This window comes from Myripristis murdjan, chromosome 16 (genome assembly GCF_902150065.1).
Source record: "Myripristis murdjan chromosome 16, fMyrMur1.1, whole genome shotgun sequence".
NCBI classification, from domain to species: Eukaryota; Metazoa; Chordata; class Actinopteri; order Holocentriformes; family Holocentridae; genus Myripristis; species Myripristis murdjan.
The window spans coordinates 20948105-20961177 of NC_043995.1; the positions used below are offsets into that span (position 1 = coordinate 20948105).

At 41.8% G+C, this 13073-nt stretch overlaps 2 protein-coding genes across 3 annotated transcripts; both read right to left on the bottom strand.

Annotated features, from left to right (window-relative positions):
* Positions 1–7: 7 nt before the first annotated feature.
* Positions 8–2834, bottom strand: LOC115374267 (C-type lectin domain family 4 member E). Of its 2 annotated transcripts, none has more exons than XM_030073118.1 (6): positions 2579–2834; positions 2365–2475; positions 1898–2035; positions 1120–1292; positions 877–974; positions 8–776 (listed from the first exon to the last, which is right to left on the bottom strand). In XM_030073118.1, the coding sequence occupies exons 1-6, from the start codon at positions 2688–2690 to the stop codon at positions 650–652; spliced, it is 759 nt and encodes a 252-aa protein (XP_029928978.1). In that variant the 5' UTR covers positions 2691–2834; the 3' UTR covers positions 8–649. The 2 variants fall into 2 exon arrangements, with proteins under 2 accessions (XP_029928978.1, XP_029928976.1); XM_030073116.1 differs by having other exon boundaries at positions 1120–1295; positions 2579–2822.
* A 6234-nt stretch (positions 2835–9068) lies between these two features.
* Positions 9069–12736, bottom strand: LOC115374283 (gamma-aminobutyric acid receptor-associated protein-like 1). The gene is made up of 5 exons (XM_030073139.1): positions 12532–12736; positions 11269–11358; positions 10861–10939; positions 10356–10474; positions 9069–9602 (listed from the first exon to the last, which is right to left on the bottom strand). The coding sequence occupies exons 2-5, from the start codon at positions 11356–11358 to the stop codon at positions 9537–9539; spliced, it is 354 nt and encodes a 117-aa protein (XP_029928999.1). The 5' UTR covers positions 12532–12736; the 3' UTR covers positions 9069–9536.
* Between the last annotated feature and the right edge of the window lie 337 nt (positions 12737–13073).

The following is a 13073-nucleotide window of genomic DNA, read 5'->3' on the forward strand; positions in this document are numbered from 1 at the left end:
GTTTGAATAAAGCAACAAGTAGACCTTTATTATAGTACTTGTATTTAGCTGTATGAACACTTTTGTATGAGAATAAAGCCTTCTTTAAACAAACTCACTGACTTTTCATTAAAATAAAGAAGAAGCATAGAATCACACACGCCTGATATAATCAATACAAAATGACTGGAAATAGTTCAGACAGTAAGTTGCCCTGAGTTAAGTGCTACTAAGCATAACAACAACATGTTAAAATAAACAGTTTGTCACAATGCTGTAAGAAAAATACTACTGGCAAAAACATTGTTCACTACCTTTAGTGCAAACTCACTATGTTAAATATAAAACATGTTGAATACAAAACATAGGCCCCGATTTACTAAAGCCTTTAATGTGTGCAAACCTAATGACTGGTTAAGGATTGTCTTGCACCGATGGCAAGTCTTAACGCTGACTTTGAACACTAAAAAACTTTTTAGTACCCATTAACAGTTTTAAGAAATCTGGGTCTAAATGATCTACAAAGCTTCATTAACTTTCTTAGCTGGATACAGTGTAATCTACTGAAAGAAATGTATAGTGGAGAGAGTATTGATTTGAAATGTTATGGAGGAGGTGAAGCTTGTCAGTGGTTGGTATGCTCTGGTTCAGCTCAGAAAGATAAAGACGGTCACATCTGCAGCTGACAGATGTAGTAGGTGTGGGCGAAGCAAGGCGCTTTGATCCAGCTCTTCTCGGGTGGATCTCCACCGCTCAGTACCCCACAATCCCCCTTTGAGCCGTCCTCTGCCCAATAACTGCCAACAAGAGACAAAAGTAAAAGTAAGCCAATAAATATAATCATGTTATATTGTAGTGTTTTTTGTTTTTTTCCTATCAAGGGGAATAGGTTTTCACCTCACTCCCAGCACAGTGTTGTTGGCCCAGGCCCATTTGGTTCCGCTGTGTCTCAGGCCGATCCAGTACCTCACACTCCCTTCGGTTGAAAGAAAGCTCTAGTAGAGAGAATGTCATCCATTTTTATAAGATCATAAGAGAAATAATATCCATTTTTGTTAATTACACAATTATACTACATGGTCACGGTATGACATAGGGAGATGAAGCAGGGAGGAAGTGAGCAGGGATGTTTGGGACCACCTGAAGTCTCTGGTTGGTGATGATAGCCAGATGTCCTCCTCTTGCCGTGCAGTTCCTCTGGCTCTCCTCCCAGTTCAGCCTGTGTCTGGACAGGTAGTAACACTCGCTGTCAAAGGGCAACCATCCATCAGCACACTGCTGGCAGCCGAGCCGTGGTTGACGAGAGCGATCCGCTGCTGAACAAGATCAAACAACGAAGACAAAAAAAAAAAAGAAAACAGGCTCACACTACAAACTTAGAATACATTGCACGGCTTTACTGAAAAACTAACGATAAAATGTGTTCCATAGATGAATGTATTTAACTGGTGATCAGTGTTTAGCTTTTTTTCAAAACAGAAGAGTCAGTAAATTTATTGAAAATTTTCCTCACTCTTTGGTTAAAAATAGACACATAAGCTGACTTCCTGTGAAGCCCATTTGAAAACCATGAGGGCAGTTAAATGCAGATGTGAAAGCGGAACTGTCTCTAGAAACATGGCAAATGAGAACGCAATATATTTGCTTTTGATTGATGTCTCTTATTTTAGGATTATGTTTGGGACATTTCTGCTTTATTAGACAGTCACAGTGGAGAGTGGCAGGAAAGACGGGGCAGAGAGAGTTGGTGATATGCAGTGAAGGGCCTGGGCCGGATTTGAACCCTAAGTCACTGTGTCTCAGCCTTAGTATTACATAGTGCGCACTTCAGACGTGACCCACGGGGCCCCCCCAAAATGTCCCTTTGTGCAAGATCTTATTTTTGACATTGCATCTCTCCACCCGGCAGCACACTCACAGTGAGATTGAGACTGGGGGAAGAGAGCCTGGCACTTCTCGAAGCTGCACGTCTGAGGAGGCAGGGATCGGCCAACCGAGCGCACGTCTGCCTCTGTAATTGCCTCTCCCTCCGGGCAGGCTTTGGATCCAGCTTGGACTGCAAATTAGAAGAGTGGGCGGAGTTGTAACCTGATCGCACAATGCTCAAGGATAGCTGCAGTGCCATGGCTGCCATTTTTATTCACATCTGTTCCTATCAACTACAGCACAAGCAGAGGAGCAGCAGCACAATCTGATCTGATCTGATCTGAGCAAAGAAAAACACTTCAACCCCTGCATATTTACTTCAGTGTTCGTTTGGCTGTGCATTGCCAGCAAGACCTGCATTCAGCTGAGAATCATCTGGGCTGTTTGCAGATGTAATCCAGCACTGGTTTGTTTTTGCAGTGCTGATATGAATGCAGACCTATGCAACTAGATACTCACATTTCATACCGAGGATAATGATGACCAGCAGCAGCACCAGACAGATTATGCTGAGCAATACACACAGAGCACGATACACTCTCACATTTCCCTGGGTCTGGGTCTCCTTGCCTGTGGAGACAGAGATCAGCCTGTTGGGATTATGTTACTCTAAAAACAACAACACGAAAAAAAAAAAAAAAAACATCAAAGCCTATAAACCGCTCCGGCCTACCTTTTTCTCCCTCCAGTTCAACTGATAATTTGGATTCGGGTGAGAGTTTTGCATTAGCCTCATCTGGTGGTTTTGTCTCCAGGCCGTAATTGCGACAAAATTTGATGTACATGTTGAAATGTCTCCAAGGGGTTTTTTGAAAAGGCTTGTTTACCCTGTCCTGCTCCTTCTTCCTGCGTCGCTGATTTTCCACTGAGTGCCAGAGTGCAGTTTTAAGACGCCCCCTGTCTCGTTGCTATAGCAACTGATATCTAAATTATTCATGGGGCACAGTGCTTGGCTTGTCCTTCAATCCCCCAAATCTGTCTCTCTCTCTCTCTCTCTTTCTCACTCTCTCTCTGATGTGTGCGTGTGTTTGACAGGGCGACAGAGAGATCAGCCTTGCAAAGCAGCACATTTTATTCCAAAACAGCAGATAGGGTGGCTTATTGAGGTCATCTCCGGCCAATGCTACTTTGATTTTACGCACATTACAGAGAGAGAATATGCTGCGGTAGCAAGTATTCCACATTTGAAAAAGAATTTAAAAGTATGATTTGGGCGCAGGATATTATCCAGCGAGGGGGAAACCATTTTGCCCCATGATACTGGCCGAATGAATCACTCCCAACTATTGGCTGCCCTGTGGACCTCAGTAATCTACAGAAAAAGTCCAGGTTTTTTATGGTTTTAACAGTCAAAAAGGAAGTGGAAAAAGGAGGAACATATTTGTCAAAAAACATGCTGTGCCAATGTTTTGCCAATGTTTTGCCAGTATAAAGCTTTACTGTTTTTTTTGTTTTGTGTTTTTTTTTTTTTGCAAATACTGTTTGGAAAAACAATTTTCTAAAAATAAAACAGAAACAAATTTTTCCCAGTGGGGTTTCCACAGTTGAGAAGTTTGCTTCCTATACTGTTTAAAATGTGCTGACGGTAGCAGTTTTGGTTTTGGTTTTGGTATCATGACATGTTGTCATCGTGAATGCGCAGGGAATTGTTGCTTTTCTTTTTTTGTTGTTGTTTTTGGGGAAGGAAGTGATGGTTGGGCAGAGCTCTAGGGTTTATGTATTCCAAACATGATGTTTGTCTTTACCAGTTTATTTATCTGCTACCAATTTAATATAATATATTTCACTAGCAAACTTTTTTTTTCATTACTGGTGAATCCACTTTTTTATTCACCACTCCACTCTGTTAGGCAATTATTTTGAAGTCATTTGAAATATGCCAAATGCTTTTTTCTCTCTCTTTTTGTCACTGGTGAATCTTTTTCTCCTTTGACTTCTAATCCAGCAGCTACGTGCAATATTTTGATGGAATCGTGCACTTCACAATACAAGCATGAAATTTGGCACACTGTTAGAGCATGCCCTAAGGATCATTTTTGGCTATAGGGCCATCGCAGATTTGTCCCGTGGTAACCGTGGCAACCATTTTTCAAAATGGCTGCCACCTGCTGTGATTTTACCTGTAACTCAGGTTCTAGACCACCTAGGATCTTGATTCCTTTCCCTCTCTTGCTGCATGTTTCAGCCTTCAGCATTTCTAGTTAACCAGACAATACCCCACAAAATTTCCCATGAAGAGAAAAAAAACTCCCTCTAATTGGCTGGCCTCCAGTCCAAGAAAAATCCAGGTCTCAACAAGAGAGTGCCATTCCTGGGAATTGGTCGGAGTATCTACGAATTGATGAGAGCAAAGCTGAGCTGTTCACCTTCCTGGCAACTTGTGTTACATCCGTTGCCACTGAGAAACAGGAAATCAGCACTCATCATGCTGAAGTCGTCTGTACTCAGCCCCAAGATACATCAGGTTTTGCACCATGCACACATGTGGAGGCTGATACACACATCATACTACACCTGGAAGATGCTGTGAAGGAAGGGTATGACAACCTCTCTATATGCACAGTTGACACAGATGTGCTGGTACTGGCAGTGATGGCAGCCCAACGCCTCAACATTGCTCAGCTGTGGGTTGCCTTTGGAGCTGGGAAGAGTTTCTGGCATTTAGCAACTCATGAGATGGCGAGGACATTAGGCCCAGATCGATGTGTAGCCTTGCTAATGTTCCTTGCCTTTACTGGTTTTGACAATGTGTCATCATTTGGAGGCAGGGGCAAGAAGACGACATGGGATACATGGAAAAACTTCAGTGATGTGACTGATGCCTTCTGTGCCTTGGCTACCACAGGAATGATAACCTGGACAGTGGGAATGGATGCATTTTCATGTGAAGGAACCAGGTCCATCAAACAGCCCACCAAATTCGACTTGGTACCAGTTCTCAGCTTGCCCATTTGTGACAGTGCTGGTGGACATGCCTGGTTTTCATGCTCAAAGAACTCAACCAGATTTCTATCACATGTCTGTGATGCAATGTAGAGCCTTGAGAACAAGGAACAGTCATTCTTCAGGAACGATATTTTCTTGTTGAGACTTGGATTTTTCTTGGACTGGAGGCCAGTCAATTAGAGGCAGGTTTTTTTTCTCTTCATGGGAAATTTTGTGGGGTATTGTCTGGTTAAATGGAAACGCTGAAGGCTGAAACATGCAGCAAGAGAGAGAAAGGAATTTGTTGACACATTGAGTGATCCAGTGCAATTCCTGGGAATTGGTTGGAGTATCTACGAATTGATGAGAACAAAGCTGAGCTGTTCTCCTTCCTGGCAACTTGTGTTACATCCCTTGCCACTGAGAAACAGGTAATCAGCACTCATCATGCTGGTTTTGACACTGTGTCATCATTTGGAGGCAGGGGTAAGAAGACAACATGGGATACATGGAAGAACTTCAGTGATGTGACTCGTGCCTTCTGTGCCTTGGCTACCACACCAGATGCCGTAGATGACTGGATGGAGCCTCTTGAGTGATTTGTGGTATTCCTGCATGACCGCACTAATAGCCAGGAATCAAGCAGCTGTTCACCCAAAAAGGTAGAACGATTGGTGGACTCCCCCCAACACAAGCAGCACTACATACAAAGAGGGCAGCCTACCAAGCTGGTCACTGCTGGGGACAGGCCATGGTTGCAGTCCCTGAACTCCCCTCCCCAGGTGACTGGGGGTGGAAGAGGAAGGACACAGAATGAATGAATGAATGAATAATTTAACCCACTTTTTTTACACCTGTAAAATGTGTCACGTGACAACAAAGTTGATTCTGATTCTTTCAGGTGGATGGGAAGTTCACTGGACCACACTACCAGAAGCAAGCCTGGCATGTCGCGACCTCCTCCACTGTGATTGCAAAACTGTACAGCAGTTACAGTACCTGATAACAGAGCTGACAATAACGTGACAGTATAATTGCGGTGTTCTCAGGTTTTTAAATAAAACATAACCCCCCTCTCACCCCCACTTATACATCCAGTATTCCTGTTACACTACTATGAAAAAATATGCAAATCACTGTAAAATCTCACTGCTGGACCTAAAATTGGAAAGATATATTAATTTTTGGTGTTTTAATGGCTTTATATTATTTCTAAGTACAGTTTTTTGTTATTTATAACCGATGCGTTACAAAGTGTGTACAGGACATTGAAAACATATCATCATGTGAATTTCATGTTTACCTGGTAGTACCTGGTGTTACATTTGGGAAACTCATTAAATATGAAGCAAAAAATGATGTTAATCATTTATTTAGAGACGTTAAACATTGACTGGGGTCAAATTGACCCCAAACATTATTCATTAACCCTCCTATTATAGGAGGGTTAATGAATATCAAAGGCTCATGAATCATCAGGAACTGAAGCTTTCCAGCTTGATTCCCTTGCAGATTTTAAACTTCTTCCAGGGGCTCTGGAGAGAGCATCTTTGGGAATTTCCTCTTGCTCGTAATATTTTAATTGTAATCTGTTTATACTGTTTATAATGTAAATTATGCTTCATATTTTGCTATCCACTTTGCTGCTGTAATGCTTGAAATTTCCCCACTGTGGGACTAATAAAGGAATATCTTATCTTATCTTATCTTTATCACTTGGCACGTTTTTGCTCATTCACTTTAATGTTTTGTCTTGTATTGTTGTGTTTGTCCTGGACTAGTCTCTGGTTTTTCAATTAGATTACCTGCACGTCACCAGCCCTGCCAGTTCCCCTCTGTACTTTGCAAGGCTACCAGTTGGTAGACAGTGAGATAACTCCCTCCAGCTTTGTCTCGTCTTGTATTTTTGTTTTCTTATCAGATGGCTGACAGGCAGGGTGTGGGTTTGTCAGTGAAGTGAGGAGTACCTGGGCGAGCTGCTGCCCAGCTGCACCCTTGCAAGAGTTTTCAGTCAAGTTGTCTGATCAGACGTTGGGGCGTACGCAGATTATGCTGGACTGACATTTCACTGGCTTCCTAAGACAGTTTGGTTCCACCTGTTGTGGCGGGAAACCTTTCCCACAATTGACTTTGGTCAAAGCTGAGTCATCTTGGCTCAAGCTGAGCTCAGACCAACATGGACCTGATTCGAGGTCTGATCGGCTGACTTTAACAAAAACACCTGCATTGGTTCTCAGGGACTTAAAGCGGACTGTCTCACACTTCTGTTCTACTCTGCTGTCGCTTGTGTTGTTTGCTTTGGTGTGGTTTGGCTGTTTTATTTTTGGTTTCCAGCAGCCACAGCTACAAACACTGTTCTTCACTCATACATGCAGTGTAGTCTGCTTCATTTGTGTGAACCGTTGGTCAGGTTATGACAGTAGATTTGCATGCCTACCTACAAAACCATTTCAGAAAACAAATATATTTCAGATGAAGGGTGAATATTACTTGACAGTGTTCCAGTTATAGTATGTTTTTTATGTCTGTTGTAACAGTAATAATATGCTTACCACTGCAATGTCAGCAGTATCATTAATGACAGCTCATTTTTCCCTGCCAGGAATCAGAACTGCCATTGCAGACTGTGGTTTTCAAAGGATGTCTTTGACACATTTTGCCATTACTTTGCTTCTCCTTTTCTCTTTCCCTTTTGCTCGTTTTCTGAGAAACACTGTCGACTGTTGATCTATGAATGTTATTTGTGTGTTGCAATGAAGCAGCAACACTAATGATAATACATCCGCGATAACGCAGTGATGCAGTCAATTCAATGATACAGTAAAGATGATACAAAAACTCTTTTATCCTACTTGACTTCAGCTGACGTTAAATTTCTGGCAAATTAAATGTGGAACTCTTGCCCCGACTTTCAAAGGAAAATACCGTTTGCAGCATTGCATCACAGAGGACCTTTTGGAAATAATCTATCCTTTTTCTCTGCAAGTCTGTGCCCAACAGCATGAAGGTAGGTGTGTAAGAAATATGTTGTATTAACACTTGTATTACATGGGGAAACTCAGTTGTCTATTAGTCTTTAATATGGGACATTTTTAGCACTAAATTACCCCTCACAGACAGTGGCGGCTCTGCCTATGTTGGCGTCCTAGGTGAAATTACTCCCTTGCGCCCTTCCATGTTACCCCCCCGAGAGCTGGCCATGAAGTGCACGGCACCTTTCCAGCAAGCAGGGTTGCCTGCAGCTGCATAGTTAATAGAAAACTGTTTTGCTGGGCGGATGATTTTTTTTTTTTTAACTGCTTTAACTGCTTAAAGTGTACCTGGTTTTTCCTTGAGCAGATTTCCACCCTGAACTGCCTCCTCATAAACGTCCTCAGAAGGACTTCGGAGTTTGGTGTAGATGTTTTGTTCTGCTTCCTCTACAGACAGACAGCCATACAGAGACACAAATTCAAAAAGAGTTCAATCACTGGAAATTTGTTTCTCAACATTCAAAACATTAGAAATGAAATATATATGCATATGTATATACAGTCTCCCTAGTTTTAGTTTGGACTAATTGTTTTTTCTGTGTTTCATTAAAAAAAAAATGCAAACAAGGGCAAAATGCATTATTATGTTGAGATGAAACTGAACTTGTACCTTCAGTGTTGGACACGAGTATCTCTTCACTTGTTCCCAATTTGCCTGTCTCTTTTCCCTTCTCCTGGGGGATCTCCTGCAGCTCCATGACTGGCTCCCCTCTTCTGTCTAACTTTCGATTTCCCTGGAAAGTTTTTCTGGCCTGTTGCAAACTGTTATATAACCTTTTTCTTGCACCAACACGAAAGCTAATTACACTCTAGATGCAAAAGTATGTTGATATCAATTTTTTTAGTAATTACAAGAAAAACTGCTCAAAATATTCCAAAGCCCAAAAATGTCCAGTGTGTCTACTTTATCCAATCTGTGAAGTCTGAGTACTTCCTCATGAGGATTTCTCCTTTCTCTTTTTCACCCTCCCTTGAGTTACACTTTAATAAGGGGCGTTATTTGAACATCCTCATTGTTTGATCACCAGGGGCCGGTCATTTAAAATCAAGTTGTGCAGTGCCAAATAAGTAGATGGCAAGAACAAAGCACATTTATGACTGTGGAGACTTTGATATGAACATATAATTTCTACAACCATAAAACTGGCATGCAAAGACAAGGTCACGTACACAGTTGGAGAAGAAAAACAAAAAAACAAATCAGAACTTTATACATTTGTAACTTTATTTTCCACAAAAGTTTGATATTAATTTACAAAAAAATACTATTTGCATTAAATACAGATGACTGAGAAAGATGACAATTAAGAGAGCTCTTTCCAAATCATTCTGGATGACTTTCTGTTACACTGTGTTTTTTTTTTTTTTTTGTGTTTTTTATTTAACTTTCTTTTGCACACCTCTTCTTTCTTATTTCACCAAGTAGGAGGGATTCAATATAACTGAAAGTATACTGAAACACAATATGCTCAACCCAAAATACTGAAAAAGGTAAACCCCCTGTGCAACCCCTCTGCTTTCATCCACCATGTAGCTATCTTAGCAAGACTAATATCATAGAGAATAATAGTGGTATGAAGCATTACAAAGACCCTTAACTTCCCCCTGTGCCCTCTATCGTTATCTCTCCTCTCTGTCTCTTTCTCCTCCTCCACACCCTTCCTTTGATCTCCCTCAGGCACCGTAGACACTCTCATTACTGTAGGTCATGTACAGAAACAGGTCCTCTTCATGGTGTTCCTGAAACACAACACAAAAACACATAATATCCCATCAGTCAAGTGTACTTTTAGTACTTTTTTGAGTCTGCGCACACACTCACTCACCAGATTAAATTCACTTAATGAGCAAAACAGTTCTTACTACTACTAAGACATAAAAGATACAAGCAGCATGTTTTTCCACACAGTGTCACATGGTGCCTCTTCTTATTTATTTCAAATGAACTTCAAACTAACTGAATATGATCAATCCAATTAATCAAGATGCAAACAAAGCCCGCAGAAGCACGGCAGTGTTTTAGCTGTAAACAGTGTTACAGCTAAGGATTTGGCCTTTAAAGCCCAAGTTTTTCTTGAAGTAAATGTTAACTGAACTGCTGTCACTCTATTTCGATATGAACATAAAGTGTGAGTCAACACCTCAGCCAATCAGGTTCATCTTAAAACTGTCTAGCACCAAAGTGATTTTTGGTATGTTGAGTTGAGGGGGAAGGGTGAAGAATGTGTTTGTGTGTGTGTATGTGTGTAAGCTGAAACTCGACATTTTCTGAGAAGGGAACTTGCAAACTCACAAATAGCATGACTGGACGATACTGATTGTCAATTACGAAAATGGTGTTCCTGGGGTATTTTGCGAATGTGTGTGTGTGTGTGTGTGTTTGTGTGTGTGTGTGTGTGTGTGTTCGTACAAGGCAAGGAGATCGGGAAGAGAAGTGTGCTTGTGTGTACAAGGGGCAGATGCACATGTGATTGTGTGGAAGTGTGTAGTTACCTCATAAACAGCAGAAAGTGGGGAGCTGGACGGGGGAAGGGAGTTGTTGACAAAGAAGAAGAGTGCCTCCTCTGGTCTCATAGACACACGCTGTCGAATCAGGAAGCACAACTGACCCACTAAAAAAACACATAAGGCAGTGAGAGAGAGCGAGTGAGAAGAAGAAATGGTCAGTGAGGGAAACATACAATGAACGCTTTAATACTTTCACTTCTTAAGAGGAACACGACAAGAAAATGGTGGGAGCTGACAAGGTCATTGGCTGGTCAGCAGTGTTGTGGCATGCAGGGAGAAAGCAACAACACACACGCCTGCTCCCAACAGGATTCCAGCTATAATCAGAGATGGAGCAGAGGGACACAAATAGCAGGAAACCCATAATCTTCTGACAAAAATTAGCGGGATTGTTACATCCAAAAATATTTAACAGCCCCAAAAATTGTACATATTAAAAGGCAGATAGGGAAGATTTGATTTCGAGTGTGTGTGTGTGTGTGTATTTCACCTGTTAGATCTGAGGGCACTAGATATTTCTTCTTGTCCAGGTCAGGAGCTCGTGACCTCGCAGCCCGCTCCACAATGATCTGATTAAGGAGGCACAGGGGTTATCAGCTGTCGATTAGAGTGCATTCACGTGCTGAAATGCCAGCTGACGTAGATAATTCCAGCTTGTATTATGATACACTTATCTGATATCAGACAATGCAGATAAAGATCTCACTTAATGAACTGAATTAGAAGACGTGACCGCAAAATAGCAAATATCCTCTACGCCCTTTTTACATTTAGGCCTACGACACAATGACAGTCTACACATCACACCACCTGATCTGTCAAATTCAGTCAAATTACCTACAGTGAGTGGAAGAAATAAAAAGACAGACTAAAGCAGCAGCTGTCACATCATACTGACCGGTATCTTGTCAGGATGCTTAGCCCGAACTCTCTCTCCCTCTGCTCTCCTCACCTCTAGTGGTACTGAGCGCTGGTACGGACTGCCCATCTGGGAGGGAAAAAAAAAAGAGAGAAAGGGAAAGAAAACATTAGCTCTCCAACAATGGCATTATTTATCAAGTACACAAAAGACTGAGAAGGCTGGCTGACTTCATGCAGCCAGCGCACTGAGGGGACAACTTGTATTGACAGCTGAAGAGATGTGAGCATTGGGAATGTGATGCAGCCACCGGTTATTTATAGAGTCTATAGAGAAATGTTATCAGGTGTCCTGTGCAGACCATATAGAGCTGTCAAAACTGGGAGTCTTGTTAAATAAACCACATAAACAACGGGGTTCCCAGGTATTTCATCTCAAGGCCCACCAAAATAGAGCAATCTCTTCTAACAACATCTTTATACTTAAGACATAATTATGCATAATTATGCAAATTTGCACACTGACCTACCTCTATGCTTTCTTCTAAATTTGCACATTGACCTACCTCTATGCACATTTTATACACCCATGCACACGGTTTTTTCTGTTTTTTTTTTTTTTTTTTTGTTGCACATTGCTTTTTGCACACTGGGTTGTACTTAGGTTATTCTGTTGTACTCAGATCTTATTCTGTTATACTTAGATCTTATTCTTTATTTCTATTTTTTTTTTTATTTATTTACTTAATCTGTAATCTGTGGATACTGCTGAAGAAAATGTGAATTTCCTGCGGGATGAATAAAGTATCTACCTACCTACCCAAGAAACTGTCACATTATTATACTGCAGGTGGGGTGACAACAACAGTGGAGACACGGACACGACATAAAGAAACATGATGAAGGTAGAGTGTCCCTGTTTGTGTTGACTCCCACTCACAAAACGACACTGCAAATAATCTATATCTCATTTTTGTTTTTGTTAGTCGGCAAATGAACATGATTGGGGTGGGTCGTCATAATTTCTCATGTAGGCTACCTCGAGGAGAGGCCACGTCACTTTCCACACCAAAGCTTGGCGTTCGCTGTTTTCCAGCCAAGACTGCTATTCTGTGTAACGTTACACCCGAGGCTAACTAACCAGCTACAGAAGAAACTATTTTCTGGTAAGGAAACTGTGTACACCTTGTTAGGTTACTGAAAACATGCAGCGAGGAGCCGAAGTCAGCTAGACGAGGCTGCTAGCTAACAACGGCGACGCTAACCCGTTAGCCGCAGCTGGCGAAACAAACAAGACACGTACCTTTAAACAAAATGAAAACAAAACCCGATTTCTACTGGTGTGGGCGCAAATTGAGCTATTTTCCCAACGGTTCTTCGTGTGGCTAATTGTCTCTCAAAATACCCGTGGTGAAAATTTATAGTTCAAAATATCTTCATAGCGTCTGGGAAAAACGATCTAATGTTTAAGATGTCGACTGCTCCGCTGCTTCTGCACAAAAACAACAACAAATAGTGGAACGCCCTCCCACTTGGATTGCGACCAATGGGAGACGCGAACGCAGATAGACAGCTGGATGTGTCCAATTGGAGGGAACTAGCGGAAGCCTTACGACGCGTTCATTGGACCGCTGTGACTGTCACTCTAGCTTTGATTACGCCCCTTTTACATGATTGACAGTGCGACGTGCCAATAACTAGAGCTGGGAAACTGGGCCAAGCCAGGACATGGCCACGCCCTAACCAGGGTACGTTCCTGCACGCATGTCTTGGTTATTTACTGTACAACTTGTTCTGTAAACGGTGGCTTATCAAGTTGTCATATTGGAGCTGTTTAATAACGTG

What these genes read in the sequence shown, in the direction of transcription:
- LOC115374267 (XM_030073116.1), bottom strand. Translation starts at nt 2,690, where the DNA reads ATGTACATCAAATTTTGTCGCAATTACGGCCTGGAGACAAAACCACCA. An exon ending in TGAACTGGAGGGAGAAAAAG is followed by an intron (nt 2,476 to 2,578) that starts GTAGGCCGGAGC and finishes CTGTCTCCACAG; the next exon opens with GCAAGGAGACCCAGACCCAG. An exon ending in CATTATCCTCGGTATGAAAT is followed by an intron (nt 2,036 to 2,364) that starts GTGAGTATCTAG and finishes TCTAATTTGCAG; the next exon opens with TCCAAGCTGGATCCAAAGCC.
- LOC115374283 (XM_030073139.1), bottom strand. Translation starts at nt 11,358, where the DNA reads ATGGGCAGTCCGTACCAGCGCTCAGTACCACTAGAGGTGAGGAGAGCA. An exon ending in AGTGCCCTCAGATCTAACAG is followed by an intron (nt 10,475 to 10,860) that starts GTGAAATACACA and finishes GTGTTTTTTTAG; the next exon opens with TGGGTCAGTTGTGCTTCCTG. An exon ending in CACTTTCTGCTGTTTATGAG is followed by an intron (nt 9,603 to 10,355) that starts GTAACTACACAC and finishes GTTGTGTTTCAG; the next exon opens with GAACACCATGAAGAGGACCT.